General features: G+C 41.1%; 1 protein-coding gene across 1 annotated transcript; it reads right to left on the bottom strand.

Annotated features, from left to right (window-relative positions):
- Window positions 1-2,954: 2,954 nt before the first annotated feature.
- On the bottom strand, window positions 2,955-8,036 carry LOC101641970 (polyadenylate-binding protein 1-like). Its single transcript, XM_045287394.1, is given in 5 exon segments — window positions 2,955-3,178; window positions 3,180-3,780; window positions 3,783-4,452; window positions 4,528-4,650; window positions 7,953-8,036. Coding segments are annotated over 5 exon segments (1,596 nt in total). The 3' UTR covers window positions 2,955-3,060.
- Window positions 8,037-19,963: the final 11,927 nt, after the last annotated feature.

Genomic DNA, 19,963 nt, shown 5'->3' with positions numbered 1-19,963 from the left:
TAAAATGCATAATGTTCTCCTGGATCTTGTCCTATGTGGACCAACTCCACCTTATGAAGCTTAAAGGAACATCTTTCATCTCAGTGGACATTCCTTTTAGGGTTTGCTATCCCACAGACTCTCTCGCACTCTGTCTGCTCTTTAATCTTCAGTCATTTAAACTGTCCATCTACCTACAAGCTGCTAGTTCTTACTGACTTCTTGTCCATACTACCCAGCACTAACCACTTAGATAGCAGGCGCTTGCCTTCTAGTTTTATTTTTCTTTGGCTACAGAGCCCCTTGAACAGGTTCCTATGATGATATAGTTAAAGTTTAGTGTGCCAACCTGGCTGATAAACACATGTGGGGTTAATTGAAGTGTGTGTGTGTGTGTGTGGGGGGAATAAATAGCTCAGTGAGCCTCACCCTTCTAGTTCTCGGGTCTCTTGCTTTCTGATGGTTGGACCAGGGTGCAGCTGCCTTAGCTAGTTCCCTGCTTCAACTGGCAAGGCTCACTTCCTGCAAGACATCCCCAAGGAGAAGCCACATGGACCTACCCCAATGCAGCCCTGGGTGCTGGAGCAGCCATGTGGAGGCCCCTGCCAGTGCTGAGATGCTTACATGCTCACTGACTTGGCTTTCCTCCTGCAGTCGGCGTCATTGCGTGTGCTTTCTCAGATGGAGGAGAACCTTGTGGATTGGTGTCGGACATATGGATTAATGTTGGACTCGTGGACTTGGGCAGCACTGGGTTGGGATGTTTTCTTGATGTACACTTACCCTCTGTATAAAACTCTCTCTTATACATGAGTTTCTGTGGATTTGTTTCTCTAAAGTACCCAGACGTACATATATCACCATCCCTCTGGAAGCTAAATGCCTGTTTTTCCACATTCTCGTGAATAGGCATGGGTTTCAGTCTGTGCTAATCAGACATATCATTCCAAATTGTAAATATAATGCAGCAATACAAAACATTATGAATAAAAAGAAAGCTGGCCCTGTGTAGAATGTATTCTGGAAAGGGTAGCAGGAACTGTATCTGGGTTCCAAGGTGGCAGTGACTGAGCAAACCACGCCCACTGTTGGCCTTCACTGCGATGTGATCTTGGTAAGCTACCGTGTGTGTACCCTGCAAAAGCAGCTATGTGTGTGCCTATACCATTTTGCAGCATTGTCAGGGGCTGTTCTTATTCTCATTGTTACCAAACATTCCAAACATTCTGCTTCTTTAATAGTTTATGGAGTAAATTAGTGAAAGATGATTTTAATTAAATATATCCAGTATAGAAACATTTCACTTATCTCCTGGTGTTTTCAAGCATACGTTCCCAATTGATTCTTGAGTTCCTTATCTGCTAAGTGAGAATAAGAACACAAACTACTTTAGATGGCTTCTATGAGGATTAAATTAGAATATGTATTTAAACACTTATAGCAATGTAGTCGCATTAGAGAGCCTATGTATTTAATGCCCTTACAGTTAGTAGTAGTCTGTAGTTGATCATTTAAACTATGTTCTCACCAGAAACTTTTATTCAACTGCACCTTTTCTAATATAGCCACCCAGGAAAACCAACTCAAATTAAATACTACAAAATACCTTCTCTAGTCCAGCGTATTGTGTCAAATGGATCTTTCCTATCAATTTCCCCTGGTCCTTGGAGAGGATCCATGTAAAACAGAATGCTGTGTAATGTGGGGCTGATATTTGAACTTCTCTAGCTGCATAAGGAGGAGGGGAAAACGCTACTGTCAGCATCTGATGTCCAAAGCTGATTCTTATAAGGCTAAGGACAGACATGCCCCCACACTCCAACTACCCATAGCAATTCTGATGCCACCTCTCCCTCCCCACAGTGATTACATCTCAGCAGTGTTTGACAATTCATTGCAGAACTCAGAGGATACCAGATATGAGGTTTGGTAAGAAAGTTAACAGATTAAAAATGCTTACGACACAATTACTCTAACTGGGCAGACTCTTTTCACCTGTGACCCCAGGCAGGCCTCTCTCTGGTCTCTCTTTCAGGATTGTTAACAAATGCATAAAGAGCACACTTCACTGTAAGCTTCATCCTGGAGGCATTTAGCTCTAACTTTGTGGATCAACAAACCCAGATTTGCATATCAAATGTACAAAGACACCCCACCCTCCAAGCCAGACCTTTGCCTAAAAGCACTCCGTTTTGCTTACTCTGTGCCCCAATGTCTACTGCGGCCTCGTGCTCTGGCTTTGGGCTCTGGTGTCACAGCTCTCTCCTGTCAAGGAGATGCAATGCAGAGGGATCTCAAGACTCAGCAAACTTTTCACACTCTGCTCCTTCTCGCCTTGTGGTGGAACCCCTAATCCGATTTTTCACATAGCTTGTTTTATACCCAGCAGGATGGAAATCACAATTAACCCGGTTAAAATTCACTCAGAGCTGAAGCTTATCTGTCTCTTCCTCCACCTTTTCTTACCTGATCCCTCAGGAAAAGGTCATTTGTGGAAGCTATGAAGATTAAGACTAGAAGAGTCTTCTTAAATAAGTCACTGTGCTGCAACCCATGTTTCTTCCAGAGCTTCACTGAAAAGCTCATTCTACTGTCTAATTTACTTCCTATTCTTTCCATCCAACATTCTTTTTTTTTCATGGTTTAAGGAATTTTTATTAAAGCAAGAATTTTATAATCCAAATTACGTTTCCTTGCTCAGTTATCAATTCTGTCTTCTAAAATAGAAGTGACACTCTGAGCTATCTCCACAGTGAAGAATTACAAAATTAAAGAAAGGAATGCTTTAAATTTTTGTACTTTGCTGAAAATTTTTTCCCAGGGTCTATAAAACATTAATTTGTTTTTATATTTTACTAGTTTTTTGGTGTTTTTTGTTTTTAAGTGAATAAGGAATCTAGGACTAGCATTGTTTGCTAGCCCCAGCATTTGCTCGGTATATAAGGTTAAAAGTTTCCTTTGCTTTTTAAAAAATTTTTATTTTGTATTTTGCAATGTTGTTTCCACAATATTTAAGTTTTTCGATGTTTAAGTATTTTTCTTCAGTGAAGCATGAGTTTCTTGTTCGTGGTCCCTGATCATTTAAACAGCTGGAACACCGGTGGCGCTGTTAACTGCTTTCTGGACAGCCTCTTTAGCTTGGTGGGCTTGTAGAACAGCTACAGCTTCATCAACCTTAGAGCGAAGAGACTCTGGAGACTAGCATATGAAGAAATTCGGAATTGTCAATCTCCAACAGCATGCCAGTGATTTTACCAGCAAGGCTAGGGTGCATGGCTTGAATAAGAGGAAATAGCAGCTCATCCAACATTTGCTTTTGCTCTTGAGGAGAGGCAGATGCTATCATGGAAGCAGTCAAAGGTTCCTGACCTTGTACATGAACAGAAGGCTGCTGCATGGTGACCTGTGGCTGTGCGTCGAGATGTTGAGGATGGCGGACTCCTGCAGCGTATTTATACTGGGGAACGGTATGGACAGCAGGAGCTGCTGCAGCAGCAGCTACAGGACGGGGACCCATGGTCTGTGTTGATGTGTTAGCAACACGTTGTGTTGACACGACTCGTGGAACCTGTGAAGAAGCTGATCTCACAGTACTAAATGGTGGTTTGGGAGCAGCTGGGCGGATAGCACCAGGCGTATTTTGGAACGGATGAGCTCTGGCACCCTGAGCAGTCCAGCCAGGACTTGGTCTTAATTGAGCAATTTGGCTCGGAGGATGGTATGCAGCACGGTTCTGAGTCTGTGGGATAGCTGCCACGAAGTAACCTGAAGGAGGTGCTGGCTGGTAGGGGTTGATCACGGGGCTGGGCCAGCTCTCACACTTGCCATTCTTTGCATATATTGGTTAGTGAGGTGAGCCTGGCGTTCCTCTTTATGCTGAGCTAAAGCTACATGCAATGGCTTGGTGGCCACAATTCTACCATTCATTTCTCTAACTGCTTTAGTGGCTTCTTCGGGGGCAGAGAAACATACAAAGCCAAAGCCTTTGCTGCGACCGCCCTCCATCGTAACCTTTGCACTAGTGATTGTACCAAATGGAGAAAACTCTTTGTGGAGACGTTCATCATCAATACCATCATCGAGGTTTTCCACATATAAGTTAACAGCCTGGTATCTGGTGATTCTATCTTGCTTCATCTGTTCAAATTTGCGCTTAAGTTCTGTCTGCCGTTCCACTTTTTTCTGAGCTCGACCAACATGAATTTGTTTTCCATTGAGCTCCTTCCCATTCATTTCATCCACAGCTTTCTGTGCATCTTCATGCCTCTCAAAGCTCACAAGTCCAAAACCTTTGGATTTTCCACTTTCTGTAGTCATTACTTTCCCACTTAAGCCAGGCCCGAACTTGCCAAAGAGATCCCTAAGGAGCTGATCGTCCTTATCTTCTCCAAAATTCTTGATGTAAACATTGGTGAACTCTTTTGCCCTAGCTCTGAGTTCTGCTTCTCGCTCTTTAAGAGACTTAAATCGATGCTTTAGAGAAGTTCAGCCTCTCTATCCGGGTCTGCAGGGACGTGATCACCCGAAGCTCTTTGGGCTACGCCTTACGTGAACTTCCAGGAGCCGGCTGACGTGGAGCCGGCTGACGTGGAGCGGGCTTTGGGCACCATGGATTTTGATGTCATAAAGGGCAATCCGGTACACATCAAGTGGTCTCAGCGTGATCCATCGCTTCTCAAAAGTGGAGTGGGCAGCATATTCATTAAAAATTTGGACAAATCCATTGATAATAAAGCACTGTATGATACATTTTCTGCTGTATGATACATCTTCTCATGTAAGGTGGTTTGTAAAGAAAATGGCTCCAAGGGCTATGGATTTGTACATTTTGAGACACAGGAAACAGCTGAAAGATCTATTGAAAAAATGAATGGAATGCTTCTCAATGATCGGAAAGTATTTGTTGGATGATTTAAGTCCCATCCAACATTCTTAAAGGCATAGTCTGCATGTTGTATCTCCATTGCTTTTACTCAAGTCACTGTAATAAATCAGGTAACTTCACTGGAGTGAAATGACTCTCATTGAAACCTAAAATATATCTCCCAGCAGCCAGATATCAAGTGCATTTTCAATCAATGTAGCATAACTAACTTTGCCATATGACAGCCTGACACACAGCATTTTTCTGAAGAGAATTTTTAGTTTCATAATCATGCATTCTCTTAATTATTTTCATACCTCTATATCTTTTGTGAATATCTATTCTGTTGTTTACTCTTTCAGCTTTGTGGGGTGCTTTATGGCTCACCAAAAACCACAAAGTTTGGACATCCTACTTGGTCCATCTCTTAGTTGTAATTACCAGGTACACAGTGACATAGCTTCAGCCCAGGCATTTTTCCTGAGAATTATCAGTATATGATTAGCCCAGTGGCTGCAATAATGGGCTCAGGCATAGGAACAGCTGTGAGAATGGCAGAAGGTTGGGCAGTGTTTTGTTGTGTTTTGCAGGGTTGCTATGGGTCAGAACTGACTCAATGGTACCTAACAGCAACGTTGTCCACATACACTGCAAATTCACACTCTTTAAAGCTCTGTCTACCTGATCATTTTCATTTACCTGAGCTAAGTACAAGAATTTTCACCCAGGGGAACTATAGAACTTCAAGATGAGATGCACTGTGAGTAGAAGACTGTCATCCTATTGAGAGACATGAAAAGAGACCTGTCTGGTAATGGACAGTCTAACTTCTTTGTAACTGACTCCCGTTTAAATGTCTGTACATGAAAAACACATGCAACTTTAATGATCAGCATGTCCCCACATATAACAAACATGAGAGTGAGGCAAAATGATTCAAAAGAAACATCGTCTGCATCCAGAATGAGACTTTCCAATGCCACCACTCATCACAAGTTGGGTTACATTATTTCTGTGCAATAGAGAATCTGATTTTACTTAAGATCCCACTAGAGAGCTATTTCCTATAGCATAAGGGATCAAATATAAACTTTCTTGCTGCTGCTCTGTGAAAGAGAATGTAAGAGGCAGTAATTCTTAGAAATCACAGGCACTTTAACACATCAAAAGACCAAAAGAAAAATTACTTCATGGCACCTGGCTTAGGGGCAGACTACGCCCTCCCCTTATTTCTTTTATAACAGCCTATTGAGAAAAATGGAATTTATTCCACTATAAATCTGGTGCCCTTTTGTTTGAAACTTGACAGTGGAACAAAAACCAGCTTAGCATGAGCAGTCCCTGTCCTGATAAAAGAAAGTAACACTCTAGGATGGCCAAATTAGAATGAGAACATTGTGTGTTATTCAAAAGAGAACCAGTGGAACTTGTACTGATAGTGAGAAAGAACTTGTGTAATTCTCAGAAAGGGAATAAAATAGAACTAATATGATAATACTGTATAGAATTTATAGTTTAGGTGTTATTATAACTGGGTTATCTATAAACAAAGTTTTCATTCTAGAAATTAAGCCAAGGTTTACAATGACATCATGTGTTATCTTCATAGAAGAGGAAGTAAATGATCAATTCATCAATTGTGGGATATAGTATCTGGATTGTATAGATGCTTGTCTGTTAGTTTGCAATACTACAGTGGCTTGCATGTGGCTATCCTGCTGGGTCACCGAAAGTAAGCAGGTTTCAGCAGACTTTCTAGACTAAGGATAGACTATGAAATAGTTATTGTCCACTGTAGAGGAATTAGCCACTGAAAACCTATGGAACAAATGGGAGAAAGGAATATTAGTGAGACATTGTCAGATACTGACCGCTCATGAAGAGCAGCGGAGCATTGTCAGCGAGGGGGTCAGAAGAAGAGGCCTTCGTTGAAAGGCATTCAAAATATGACTAAGGAAGAGCTGCCTTCTCAAAGTAGAGTTGACCATTGTGATATGGAGAGAATAAAGCCTTAGGGACCTTCTGTGTGAGGTTGAGTTGTCCAAAAGCAAAATAAATGACACTCGTTTATGTATAAGGACACTCATCTATGTATAAGGAAGAACTTTCTAGCAAGCAGTAATCTTATATCAAGAAAGCACGCAAAACTAGTCCAATTTAAGTCCATGGGCCTGATGCTAGCTGAAGTCCACTTTAGAGTCATGTAGCTGCAGTCTGATGATGCCAAAAGGGAAGCAGAAAGCAGGGAGATGACAGGATGCTAGGTGCAGAGTTGCAGGGATCCAATGTCAGTGGGACCATGATGTGAATCCTCTTTATTCCAGTTGAAACTTTGTGTCTGCATCCATAAGCAATGTCAAAACTAGAGCAGGGCAGCTATGTCAGCAAACAATGCACATCAGCTCATGGGGCAAACATCATCCTCATCAGATGAGGTGCTGATCAGCCCAGTTGTAGCCATTTTACTCTAGGTCAATGGGTGCCATGGCAAGCTATGGAGTTCCCCTCCACATGGCTCTCCTATCCAAGTATCAGTGAGTAGACTCAACCCATCTCCCCATGGCAGTGTGTCCCCCACTTCCACTCAACAAGTGAATGCATGTGACCATCTATTGAGCATTTCAGGCTGCCCACATGTTCCCTTTAATTTTCAGTCCTAGAGGGGACTGATGACCATGGACTATTCCAGCCTGAGTACTTTCACAAAACTGCTTCCTCAAGATTTGAAAACCAGTGACCTTTTCAATTTTTCCCTCAGCCTCCCAGCAATTTTAGTAGCATGTCATTTCAAATGCAAATGCCCTAGCACTGAAGGGATTGAATGGGGCTTACCTTTTATAAGTCTTCTACCTTGGCATCAAACATCCAACAATAAGCCATTTCTTCCAGGCAATTGTCAATGTCACTTTTTGTAGTATTAAATTAAAATGTCGATGGGGGTTAGGGGGTAAAGGGGCCAGCCCCCACCCGCCACTACTAATACTACCCATGGGTTCAGTAAGCACAATTGTATGGTTGAAATATATATATATATTATATTAAAGTTATCGAGGGCAAGAGAGATATCACAATAATACAGTCAGACATATTACATGGCAGCATTGCTCACCTGCACCCCGCTTGGTGATCCTCTTGGGGGGAACCTGGCTGCCAGAGCTGGAGCCGCCTCCCTAGCGGGAGCAGCCGCCCTCATCCTCCTCTGCCGCCCTCCTGAGAACCAGGGAACTTCCTTATTTATTGCTAACCATGCATCATATTACTTTAGGGGGATACATCACAGCATCATGAGTCACAGAGAAGGGTAGTACAATTCATTTTTGAACAGATTTGATCACTCTGGTGTCTCATACAATAAAACCAACGATTACTATCCTGGGAGGCATGCAAGCCCCCTGATAGCAGATAATAACCTATGTTATAGGTAGGGGTAGCAACATAGGCAATACAAGCAATAGGAGGGGGATGACCTAGGGGTGAATGCGCAATAGTAAAGGAAGGGAATAGGGAGGTATGTGTGGCAAGATGGGTGGACCCTGGACTCGATAAGCTTAGTCATCCTAGAGTGGTCCCGGGCTTGCCTTCAGGCATTCCTTCAAGGGAACAATGTCAGAAAGGAATGGGCCCTGTTTGTTGTGGGATAAACAGTGGTGTCTGCTTGATCTAGACAGCTAATACCTCTCAGAAAGAAAGACTCCCAATCCACTCTTGATGACCTCCAAGTGTACAGTCATTCTCACACAGCTAAGGCTAGTACATATTTTGGGGGGAGACAGTTTGAGAGAAATCCTTCTGTTTCCCACAACTTTTAATAGACCCCATTGTAAAAGGTCCAAGATTGACAAACTTTAAGCTTTCTCTCTGGAAAAAAAAAATCCTATGTTCATTTCTATTACATTATATCAATAACAGTGTTGTTGTCAAGAGTCATTCAGTCCTTTTGCTTGACATTCTTTTTCTTGATTTCAGGTAGGAATAACCAAAAATAGCTTCTAAGAATGAGACGTTTCGCACCCCATATCCTTTCCAGAGTATAACCTAGTAAGCTGAAAAGCCACCTAATGCTTCCTCGGGCCATCCAAAGGAAAAGGAAAATAAAGCTCTACCTAATTGCCATGATGCACAGATTAGACAAACCTCCTCTCCATCACCATGATTTGCTTCTCTAGATCCTACTCCCATGGTACCAGATGCATTAGGCTGGATTTTCTAGAGAAACAGATCCAGTGATACCTATACATGGAAGAATTTTATATCAGGACATGATCTTATATCAAGAAGGCATCCTAGCCCAGTCCAACTTAAGGAGTCCGATGCTAGCTTGAACCTTCTTCAGACTCATATAGCTGCAGGCTAACAACGTCCAAAATGAAACAGGAATCAGGGAGAACGCAGGCCAGTGGGTGCACAGTTGTGTGGATCCAATGATCGTAGAAATGTGGCAGGACTCCTACAGCTCTTGGGTTTGGGTGGCCCACTCGGGTCACACCCTGAAGACAGGCACAGAGTCCCAGCTACCAAGAACATGAATGGGGCAGAGAGAGCTAGAGAGGATAGGTCGCCAGGCTTTCTTTTACAAAAAGGACACAATTTTCAAGAGGCATCAAGAGGTTGCAAACTATTCAGAACCTGTAAATCAGTGGTTCTCAACCTTCTTAATGCCATGACCCTTTAATACAGTTCCTCATGTTGTGGTGACCCCCAACCATAAAATTATTTTTGTTGCTACCTCATAACTCTAATTTTGCTACTGTTACGATTTGTAATGTAAATATCGGGTATGCAGGATGTATTTTCATTGTTACAAATGGAACCTAATTAAAGCATAGTGATTAATCACAAAAACAATATGTAATTATATATTGTGAAATATTTATTTCTAATTACAAATAAATGAAATTTGGTCTTGAAGTATGGTGTAGCATGGGTAACAGTCTTCAAATCAGGTACTCATATGTGGCATATCTGCATGTGGGTTGACCCGCCTGCAGATGGATAGAGGAGCAGTGTCTCGGATCCAAAGACCATCAGAAATATGTTTCCTATGGTCTTAGGCAATCCCTGTGAAAGGGTCATTCAACCCCCAAAGGGGTCACAACCCACAGGTTGAGAACTGTTGCTCTAAATAGAAAGCTTGGTTAACAGTCTGACCTAATGGAACGGAATCCAAATACACCAGGAGTTGACATTTTTGTCCATTCGGGAAGTTGACAAACATCTAGAACGTTGTTTGTCATGAGTCAACATTTTACCTTTTTTGAAATGAGAAAACCACTCTTACACTTGAGTGTTTTCCATAGCTCTGTCCTTGTAAGCTGTGTTCAACATCACAAAGTTTGTGCTGCATTTTTCCTTGGCAGGAAAGAAAATTTCACAGGCACATGCAGTTCTCTTAAATTAGCCATCACAAAAAATACAGGTTTGAGTGAACCTGCTTTTACAAAAATAATTCACCCTGACCAGCGAGAACCTTCCCAGGTGATGCCACTGGCTACACTAACTCAGAGGGAGTTGCTCAATTCTCACCAAGTGGAGAAAATGCATATTACAAAAGCTCTATCTAGTGGAGCCTTTTTCTGTTTCTTTTTGGGTACTCCCTCATATGAAAACTATATAGCTACATCGAAGTCCAAGTAATAGATTTAAATGTACCCAGTTACTACTAAAGGTAGTTATGAAAAAATTGAAGAATTCTACAAACTTCTTCAGTCTGTGTTCCATCAAATATGCAATCAAAATGCATTAATAATTCCTGGTGTTTGGAACATGAAATATGGAAGAAGAAAAATCAATAGTTGGACATATGACCTTGGATATAGAAACAAAACTGCAGATCACCTGATATTTCCATTGAAAATATTTTTTTTTGCCAATAATATAAGCAATGAATTTATATGTGAACTTCCCCAGATGGAATGCACAGGAATAAAATTGTGGAAAGAAACTATAGAGAAGTTCATCTGTGGAAAGAAAATATGGAAAAGATCTGGAGAGGACTACATATCATCAGTTGCTCAAAAACAAGTTGAAGCTGAAGACAATGAGAACAGATCCATGAGAGCTAAAATATAATCTGCGTACATCTTACCTTAGTTTAGAGAACATATCTCGAAGAGAGTTGGGATTTTGAACACTAATGACAAAGGACCTAATGAGCTGTGCAATGACATCAGGAATATCATTAAAAATACAGAGAAAAAATAATAAAGAAATTACAAAAAAGGGGGGTGTCACACACTTTCAGTAGCAGATCAGGCCACACCTGAGCAGATTCTGTTCCTGGGTCGGATGTTAGTTTGGAGACATTTCTTGATTCAAGTAATTCCAATCGCTGATGAATCCATGATCAGTAGAAAGACCACTGGCTGGTGATTGCAAAGGTGAATGAATCCAAAGCCTACAGTTAAAGGCTTGTGGCTTCAGAGGTGAATGAACTGAAGTCTTCAGGTAAGATTGCAGGCCACTGATAAGTCCTAGGATTAAGTAATTTGGGAGGCTATTGGCTCAAGTCTGAGGAACCAGAGGTCTGTGAACCAGATATAGGATCCAGACTGGGCAAAAAGTAAGGTTTCCTACAGCATCCCTTTATTTTAGGATCAGGTCACATTACCAAGAAAACTTGCTTTTAATTAAATGCATCCTGATCATGACCTGAGTAACAGTGTTGTCTCCCACCCTAATCGTGTTAGGTGACATCATGGGGGCTTACTAGGTCTTAACTATAAAACCACAGAATTCTTGTCCAGCCAAGCTGACACAAAACATAAACATTACAGTGATTATCAAAAGAAACTCTGAAACTTGTTTTTAATGTATTCCCTCAACAGCTGCCGTCAAGTCAATTCCAACTCATAGTGACTGTGGTAATTACATAATTTCTTGTCAACTTGAAAAATAAAGTGTAGTTGTGGAGTCTAGCCTGTCAATGAGGTCACAGCCTAATGATGCCTCCTGTGGGTGTGGCCTTCTCATAAGGAGGATCCTGGGAACCTCCCCATCCCACCCCCCTCTCTGCCTTCCCTTTCCTGCTATTGAGTCACTCAGAGCTGCCAGAGCCATGGTGAGGTCTGCCAGAGCTTTGTAATGTTTCCATCAGAACTGATCCATAATGTTTTACACTCACCGGTCTGTGGTCTTCCTACATTCTGCATCCTTGCATGAAGAGGGATTTATGGACTAGTATTGGACTTATGGACAAGTATTGGACTTGCGGACTTGATCCAGACTGGGCTGGGATGTTTTCCTGATATATAACTACTTCTTGATATAAAGTGCTCTCTTATACATATATGAGTGTCACTAAATTTGTTCCTCTAGTCAGCCCGACCTAAAACAGTGACACCATATGCAGTGTAGAACTTCTCCTGTGAGTTTCCACAACTGTAAATCTTTATAGGAGCAGAAAGCTTCATCTTTCTTCTAATGAGAAGCAGACGGTTTCAAACTGCTGTCCTTTTGGTTAGCAACTGAACTCATAGTCCACTATACCACCAGGGCTCCTTCTCTTAAAAGTAATTAAATTGAATGGAAGGAATGATGAAGTAAAATAGTTGGACAGAAATTTTCAAAATTCAGCTCAAGAAGACAAAGCAAATTATTATAATGATAAATGTGCAAGGACTTACACAGGCAAAAAAAACCCACATTGAGCATATGTCAAACTGAAAGAATTTAAGAAAATTTCAAGCTTTCAGTTGGGAAATTGAAGTATTCCAAGGGAAAACTATTTAATGATGTAGAAGGCATCAAAATAAGATGGGAGGAACACACACAGACACGGTACCAAATCAAATTGCTTGACGTTCAGACATTTCGAAAAGTAGTATACAGTTGAAGAAAGGGTTTGGCTATTGCCATGACGTAGGAGTGAGTCATACCTCCAACCTCCATCTTTCTTTATCCTCTTCTGATGCCAATCTTTCTTCCTTAGCACTCTACATCTATTCAGCATTCAGAGATCCCTTGCAATGGCATACAAAATTAGAAACAACACTCATGATTGCTGTTGGTAGGTGCCATGAAGCCTTTTCTGATCCATAGCAACCCCATATTCAACAGACCGAAACCCCACCTGGTTGTTTATCATCCTCACAATGATTACTATTCTTGAGCCCATTGTTGCAGCCAAAGGATGGCTTCTCTGGTTCCAGAGGTCTGGTCGCATCAGGTCGGTCCATGTGGCTTCTCCAGCTCCCAGGGCGGAGGGCCATGTGTCTTCTTAGTAGAGTATGTTTCAGGAGTGAGCAGAGAGAGAGATTATTTCCCGTCTCCAAGGAGGAAATACAGGAGTTCCCAGAATTTTCAAGAGAAGGCCCACACAAAGGCCTCATTGGCTATGACCCAATTGATAGACTAGATGCCACCCCTTCACTCTTAATCCTCTCGAATCCCAAATTGACACAGTACAGGATCAGAAAATGATAATAATATACTCATTGGTCCACAGCAACATCTCTCTTTATTCAGCAGCAAAGTCTCTTGACAGTCCTGAGCCTCTCAGCCATGTGGTACCTTGGCTTCTGCTTGTAAGGGACAATGAGCCAGCCCTCTGTTCTGCCTCACAGTCCCAAAGTCGTGGTGCTTCTCCTCTGTTCTGTCTCATTGCCTTGGCCTCTGGTGCCCTTGCCACTTCAGGCAGAGATCTCAAACATGCTCCATTTACCATGATCCTTGGATTTCTCTTTCTGCTCTGCTTTAAAGACAGCTCATCTTTATAGCCAGGGTTGGTGGTAACTAAAACTGACCAATCCCTTCTATTACTGCTACACATGTCCTAGTTGCATAACTCCGCCCAATCACTCCGTGGGAGTTACAGAGACATGGGTAGAAGAGCCATATCAAGAAATCTCTCTCTCCCCCAATTACCAAGAACAGATGACGTTGAAGACAGAAGTCCAGGCTTCACTGAAGGCATTAGTGAAAAGCAAGGTTCTGGTAACTGATGCCATCCACACTGAAATTATCAAACATGTCGAAATGATCAAACATGAAGCACTGGCGGGATTCACCAGTATATGCCGAGACATTTGGAAGACGGCTACGTGGACAATTACCTGGGCAGGACATCCATATATGTACCCATGCCAAAGAAAAGAACAGATCGAATGAGGAAATTATTAAGCAATGATATTAATATCACATGAAAATAAAAGTTAGCTAAAGATAATTTAAAAGTGGTTTCAGCAGTAAAGAGGGCACTGTCAGAAATTCAGCAGGATTCAGAAGAGCATGTGATACAAGGTATATCATTGGTAATGTCAGATGGCTCTTGGTTGAAAGCAGAGACTTCTAGAACCTGTTTTATTGACTATGTAAATACTCAACTTTGTGGATCATAGCAAATTATGGCTAACATTGAGAAGAATGGGGATTGCAAAACATGTCATTGTCCACAGGTGGAATCTGTCCATGGACCAAGAGGTCAAATGGAACAAGGGAATATTGTATGGCTTAAAACCAGAAAAAAAGTGTGCCTAGGGGTTCTATCTTTCCACCATACTTACTCAATCTGTATTTGGAGAATATAATCCAAGAAGCTGGACTAAAATACTATAGAATCTGGCTTAGAGGAAGTGTTATTAACCACCTACCATTTTCAGATGAAACAATTTTGCTTACTGAAAATGAGGAGAACTTGAAGCATTTGTTGGTGAAAATCAAAGACTACAGTCTTCAGTGTAGATTGCAGGTCAGTGTAACCAAAAATCCTCACAACTGGACCAAAAGGCAACATCATGATAAATAAAGAAAAGATAACAATTGTCAAGAATTTCATTTTGCTTGGATCTACAATCAGTGTTAATGGAAGCTGCAGTCAAGAAATTAAATGACATTGCATTGGGAAATCTGCTTCACCAGTCCTTTTTAAAGGTTTAAAGAATGGGAATGTCACTTTGAAGACTAAGATTTCCCTAACCCAAGCAATGGCATTTTCAATTGCTTCATATGCATACAAAAGTTGGAACATAAGGATGATGCAAAATAATTGTTGCATTTGAATTATGAAGTTGGAAAAAATATGGCAAAAATATTGTAAGTAAGCTTGAATGGCAAAGAATGAGCAAATCTGTCTTCAAAGAAGTACAGCCAGCGGGAGATCCCCTTGCAGAGGGGTCTGGGGAGGAGATGAGCCAGTCAGGGTGTGATGTAACAACGATGAAAAATACAACTTTCCTCTAGTTCCTAAATGTTTCCTCCCCACTCCCACTACCATGACTCGAATTTGACCTTGCAAGTCTGGCTAGACCACAGGATGTACACTGGTACAGATAGGAACTGAAAATCCAGGGAATCCAGGGCGGATGAGCCCTATAGGACCAGTGGTGTAAGTGGTGAAACAGGGAGGGTAGAGGGAGAGTGGGTAGGAAAGAGGGAACCGATTACAAGGAACTATATGTGACCTCCTCCCTGGGGGACAGACAGCCGAAAGGTGGGTGAGGGGAGACGTCGGACAGTGCAAGATATGACAAAATACCCATTTATAAACTATCAAGGGCTCATGGGGGAGGGGGGAGCGGGAAGGTAGGGGAAAAATGAGGACCTAATATTGGGGGTTTAAGTGGAGAGAAAATGTTTTAAGAATGATGTACAAATGCGCTTTACACAATTGATGTGTGTATGGATTGCGATAACAGTTGTATGAGCCCCTAATAAAATGGTTAAAAAATAAATAAATTAAAAAAAAAAAGTACAGCCAGAATGCTCCCTAGAGGTGAGGGTGGTGGGAATTTGTCTCAGGTACTTTGGGCATGTTGTCAGGAGACACTAGGCCCTGGAAAAGGACATTATGCTTGGTAAAGTGGTTGTTACCTTAAAAGAGGAAGCTGCTCAACAAGGTCCATTAGCACAGTGGCTGAAATCATGAGTTCAAGCATAGCAACAATTATAAATATGGAGAGGGGCCCGGCACTGTTTTGTTCTGTTGTGCTTAGGGTCACTTTGAATCAGAACTAAAGACAAGACTTAACAGCAGCAGTACAATTTATGTTTAAAATTTTTCTGAGGTTTTTCCCAGTAAATTTAAATTATATTCTGTATGTATGTATGCAAATTTATCGAAGTTCTACTTATGGTGAAAAAGGCACCCTGGTGGCACAGCGGACTATGCATTGGGCTGCTCACCACTAAGTCAGCAGTCGGAAACCCCCTGCCTCTCCGAACTGTGAGACTTCCTACTCCCACAACCAGTGACAGGCTCAGAAACCCAGAGGAGCAGCTCCGCCTTGTCCTTGATAGTCACTTGTCCTTGATAGTCACTCTGGGTCAGAATTGATGTGATAACACTGGTTTTGAGTGACTAATTGTGAAAACTATTTTAGATGCTGTTGATATATTGAGATTCAAAATAAATGAACTTTATTTTAGTTAAAAACTCACTGAGTTAAGGTACAACAAAAAGACAGGGTGGAGGAATGTTTGTCAATAAGAGTAGAGATTTCTTCAGAAGATAACCGTAGGGACTTAAGGGTAGTTAAAGCAAACGTTTAATGTTCCTCAGCATGATAAAACACTGGTGAGATGAATTTGAATAAAGCATAAATAGACCTAACTTTCATTTGTAAAAGATTGCTATTATTATTATTATTACTATGACTTCTGCTTAGAAAAGACTGAAGTCAAGATTCTGTTTCAATATTCATTAGGAGGTGATGATTTCTGCAGTTTGGGTGGGAAACATTAAGATTTCAAGAAATAAGCAATATGATGTTTTGATTTGAAAAGACTAACAGGGTTTTCTTATATCTTGGATACAGGGTCTTAAAGGAAGGAACAATTGGAGAAATAAATGTTTTAGACACAGAAGCAAGAAAACTTGCTAAGAACACAGCTTTGGGTTGAATTAGTGAAGTTTTACTCAGGAAAACAGAATCATTCTAGGATCTACAATAAAGAGTGACCAGCAAGATATACCTTAATGTAAGGAATTTAAAGATAGCAAAACCATTGTAATTACTAAATGAGCAAAGATCAGAGAAAGTTGCTCTTGGTTCAAGACATCAAGCTGAACAAAAGTCATAGAAAATTACCACCAAGAAACCCAGTGCCCTAAACTAGGAAAATGTATGATTCATAGGAAGATACCACACACTTCTAGAGAAAAACAAACACACAGACCTAAGAAATCCACGTAGCTTTTCTTGGTTTCTTTTGAATCTCATAAACCTTTATTTTGCTTCCTGAGTAATATTGAATTTTCCTTCTTCTTTTCCACCTCCAAATCTTACATACACATTTGTCATTTTTTAAGAAAACTAAAATGGAATTCTGATGCCAAGGAAACAGGAAAGCTTGCTTACAGGAATTCCAGGCCTGTGCTATAAGGTGGTGTCATAGAACATTTATGATCAAGTGGTGATTGCATAAAAATACGTCCATTGGATTTCAATCCTTTAAGTACTCAGTGTCAGCATACCCTTGTGATTATTTTCCACTCCAGCCACCAGCACCAACCCTCCCATTGGAAGAGATTAACCCACTCTCATTTAATGGTAGATTAAAACCATTATTCCCCCTCCCTATGCTTGAGGAGATTAGCCCAACTATGGCACCTGGGGATGTATCTGAAGCCTTGCCTGAGGCAAATGCCTCATGTAATAATGTTTCAGACTCCTGGAGACACCCTCTCCATTCATTATTGCCTCTAGACTTAGAGCAAGACATATATCACGGCAAGTGCCCGTAGGTAGAGCCCAGATGGTGACCAAGTAAGAAGTATCTTACATTCCTAAAAAAGTGCTAGATTTTTCTAATATTTTCAGATAAAAACCTGGAGAATATGTGTGGGAATGGTAATTAAGGGTGTGGGATAATGTGCAAAGAATGGATCAGTCTGAGTTTATCAATATGGGCACATTAAGTACAGATTTTTATTTGATGTTTCAGCTAGAGAGGTTAGGAGAGAATCGAATAGTTTTATTTAGTTGGTTTGCTGAAGCCTGGCTTGTGAGATGGCCTACACTAAATCAAGTTGAAGTACCAGACATCCCTTGCTAGACCAGAGCAAAAGGATCCAAAAGCTTAGGGAAATTGGCCTATTAGAGTGGACTTCTCAGGATAAACCCATAGACTCACAGAGGGAATGCCCTGAGGGCACATCTTTTACCAAAATAGTAACAAACCAATTTGTGAAGGGAGCTTTTGAAATCTCCTGTGTGTCTCCTGCCAATCCCAGGAACTATCAATTGACTGCAGACAATGGATTTATTTAACCAACCTCAGATTCATTTACCTCCATATTCACCTGCCTCAGCCCCCGCACCTCCACCCCGGCCACCTCAGCCCACCCCTTTCCTGTTTCATCCTCCTGCTTCCTGTTTGTCAGATTCCACACCAACATGAGTCATGAGAAACCTAACTTGAACTGGGCAGGATTTACCTACTTCTACATCTGTGTAAGCCTTTTCTCAGTAAACCTCTTTCTGTGTCCAAACTCATACAAGTGTCACTGATTTTGCTGCTCTCGAGAACACACCCGAACACAGGTAGCTAATGTGAAGGCTTCCAATCGGCTATTTTCAGCAAATCATTAAGGGCATGTAAGTTCTTTGCGTAAGTGACTTTCTGCTGACTAGTTATCTATTTTCAAACTCATTCTCCCTGAAGGCTTCCTTGGTTTACCGACCAGCTTTCCTGAGTCACTTCAAAAACAGAAGCAGACATTCAGAGAAAATGGAATTTGAGTCAAACTCTGTAAGTCATCTTTGTTAAGTGAAATACCCCCAACTTTTAGAATATCCTTATACATTTCCTGAGAGCCTTTTAAAAAAATCTAAAAGCTCCTAAGAACTTTGGAAACAATCTGCATAAAAATATAATATAAGAAATGCTGACCAACTGCTGCTGCCTTGGGTCCTGACTAACCACATGGCACATCCCTGCATTGCAGTTTTGAATATGTGTATTTGTTAAAAGACAATTGACAAGAAGTGAAAGGTAAGAAGCTTTAGAGAGTGGACCATGGGTCACCCATTTTGGTTGGTCAAGAATCCCATCATTGGTCATTATATCATGTAAACAATTCACCCATCAGAAACCCATTTTACCCCACCTGTCTTAATTTTGGGGGTTCCTTTTTGAATCTTGACTTTAACTTATAAAGATGGCCATGGAGTCCAGGTCTGGGCTGACAACTAAGCACACTGTTAGTATCATGACTAGATGCTTGAGCTAAACTGTATACTTCTGAAGCCGTAGTGAGGGTACCAATCTTAATAAATATGGCTTCATTTAATGTAATACATTCCCTTCCTATTCTAACACCGTTGAATTCATCCTTATTTATATTTCTCATATTTATGTGGATACAATTCTATAAAATATTGCAATACTTTAGATGTGTGTGCTACCTTGCTGACATTTAACGACTCTTGGTTTCCAAGTCTAGAGGGAAAAAACCCCCAAAACAGGTAAAATATGAAGAACGTATTTTACTAACTTATGAGGAAAGATCATTCTGTTTTATACTGCCTTAGGTACGGACATTGAAGAAAAGATCTCCTTATGCAATCAAGGATGTGCTGATTATGCAAGCGAAGTAGATGTAAGGTGCTGAGGGGAGCCTGGAGGTAGAGTGGGTTGGTAGAGGGTGGCATAGCCTTGGCGGTGGTACCATTTGGATGATGACTGCAAGGTCAACTGTTTGAAACTACTTTGTGGGACAAAGACTGGGCTTTTTACTCCAGGTAACAGTTACAGTCTTGGAAACTGGCAGGGGCAATTCTAACCTGTCCTATTGGGTCATTAGGAATTGGCATTGGCACTGTAGCAGTGAGTTTCTGTTTGACTTAATTACTCCCATAAAGAGTTACATATGGGGAAGCCCAAAAGAGCAGTTGTATTCTGTTCTATAGGATCTCCATGAGCTGGACTTGATTAATGGCCTTGAGTTCTGCTTTAAGTTTTAAGGTATTGAGGTTCACGGTCACTCACATTTCCCTCATTCTAATTCACAGAGCCCTATTGAAGTGTTGAGACTCGATATTTCATAAAAATGGTACTGATAATGTCATGAATCAACTTGTGCTATAGTTCGACAATTCATAGCATACTTTTCTGTCTTTATGATATATTATTAGCCTAGAACTAGAAGGAGTTGAGGTATTGTGTTTGCTTTTTTGTCCAACA

The sequence above is a fragment of the Echinops telfairi genome, unplaced genomic scaffold (assembly GCF_000313985.2).
Source record: "Echinops telfairi isolate 266 unplaced genomic scaffold, ASM31398v2 ScPeMD7_14;HRSCAF=57, whole genome shotgun sequence".
Classification (NCBI taxonomy): domain Eukaryota; kingdom Metazoa; phylum Chordata; class Mammalia; order Afrosoricida; family Tenrecidae; genus Echinops; species Echinops telfairi.
The sequence above is the reverse complement of the archived record's forward strand: the minus strand, read 5'-3'. Positions and strand labels throughout refer to the sequence as shown.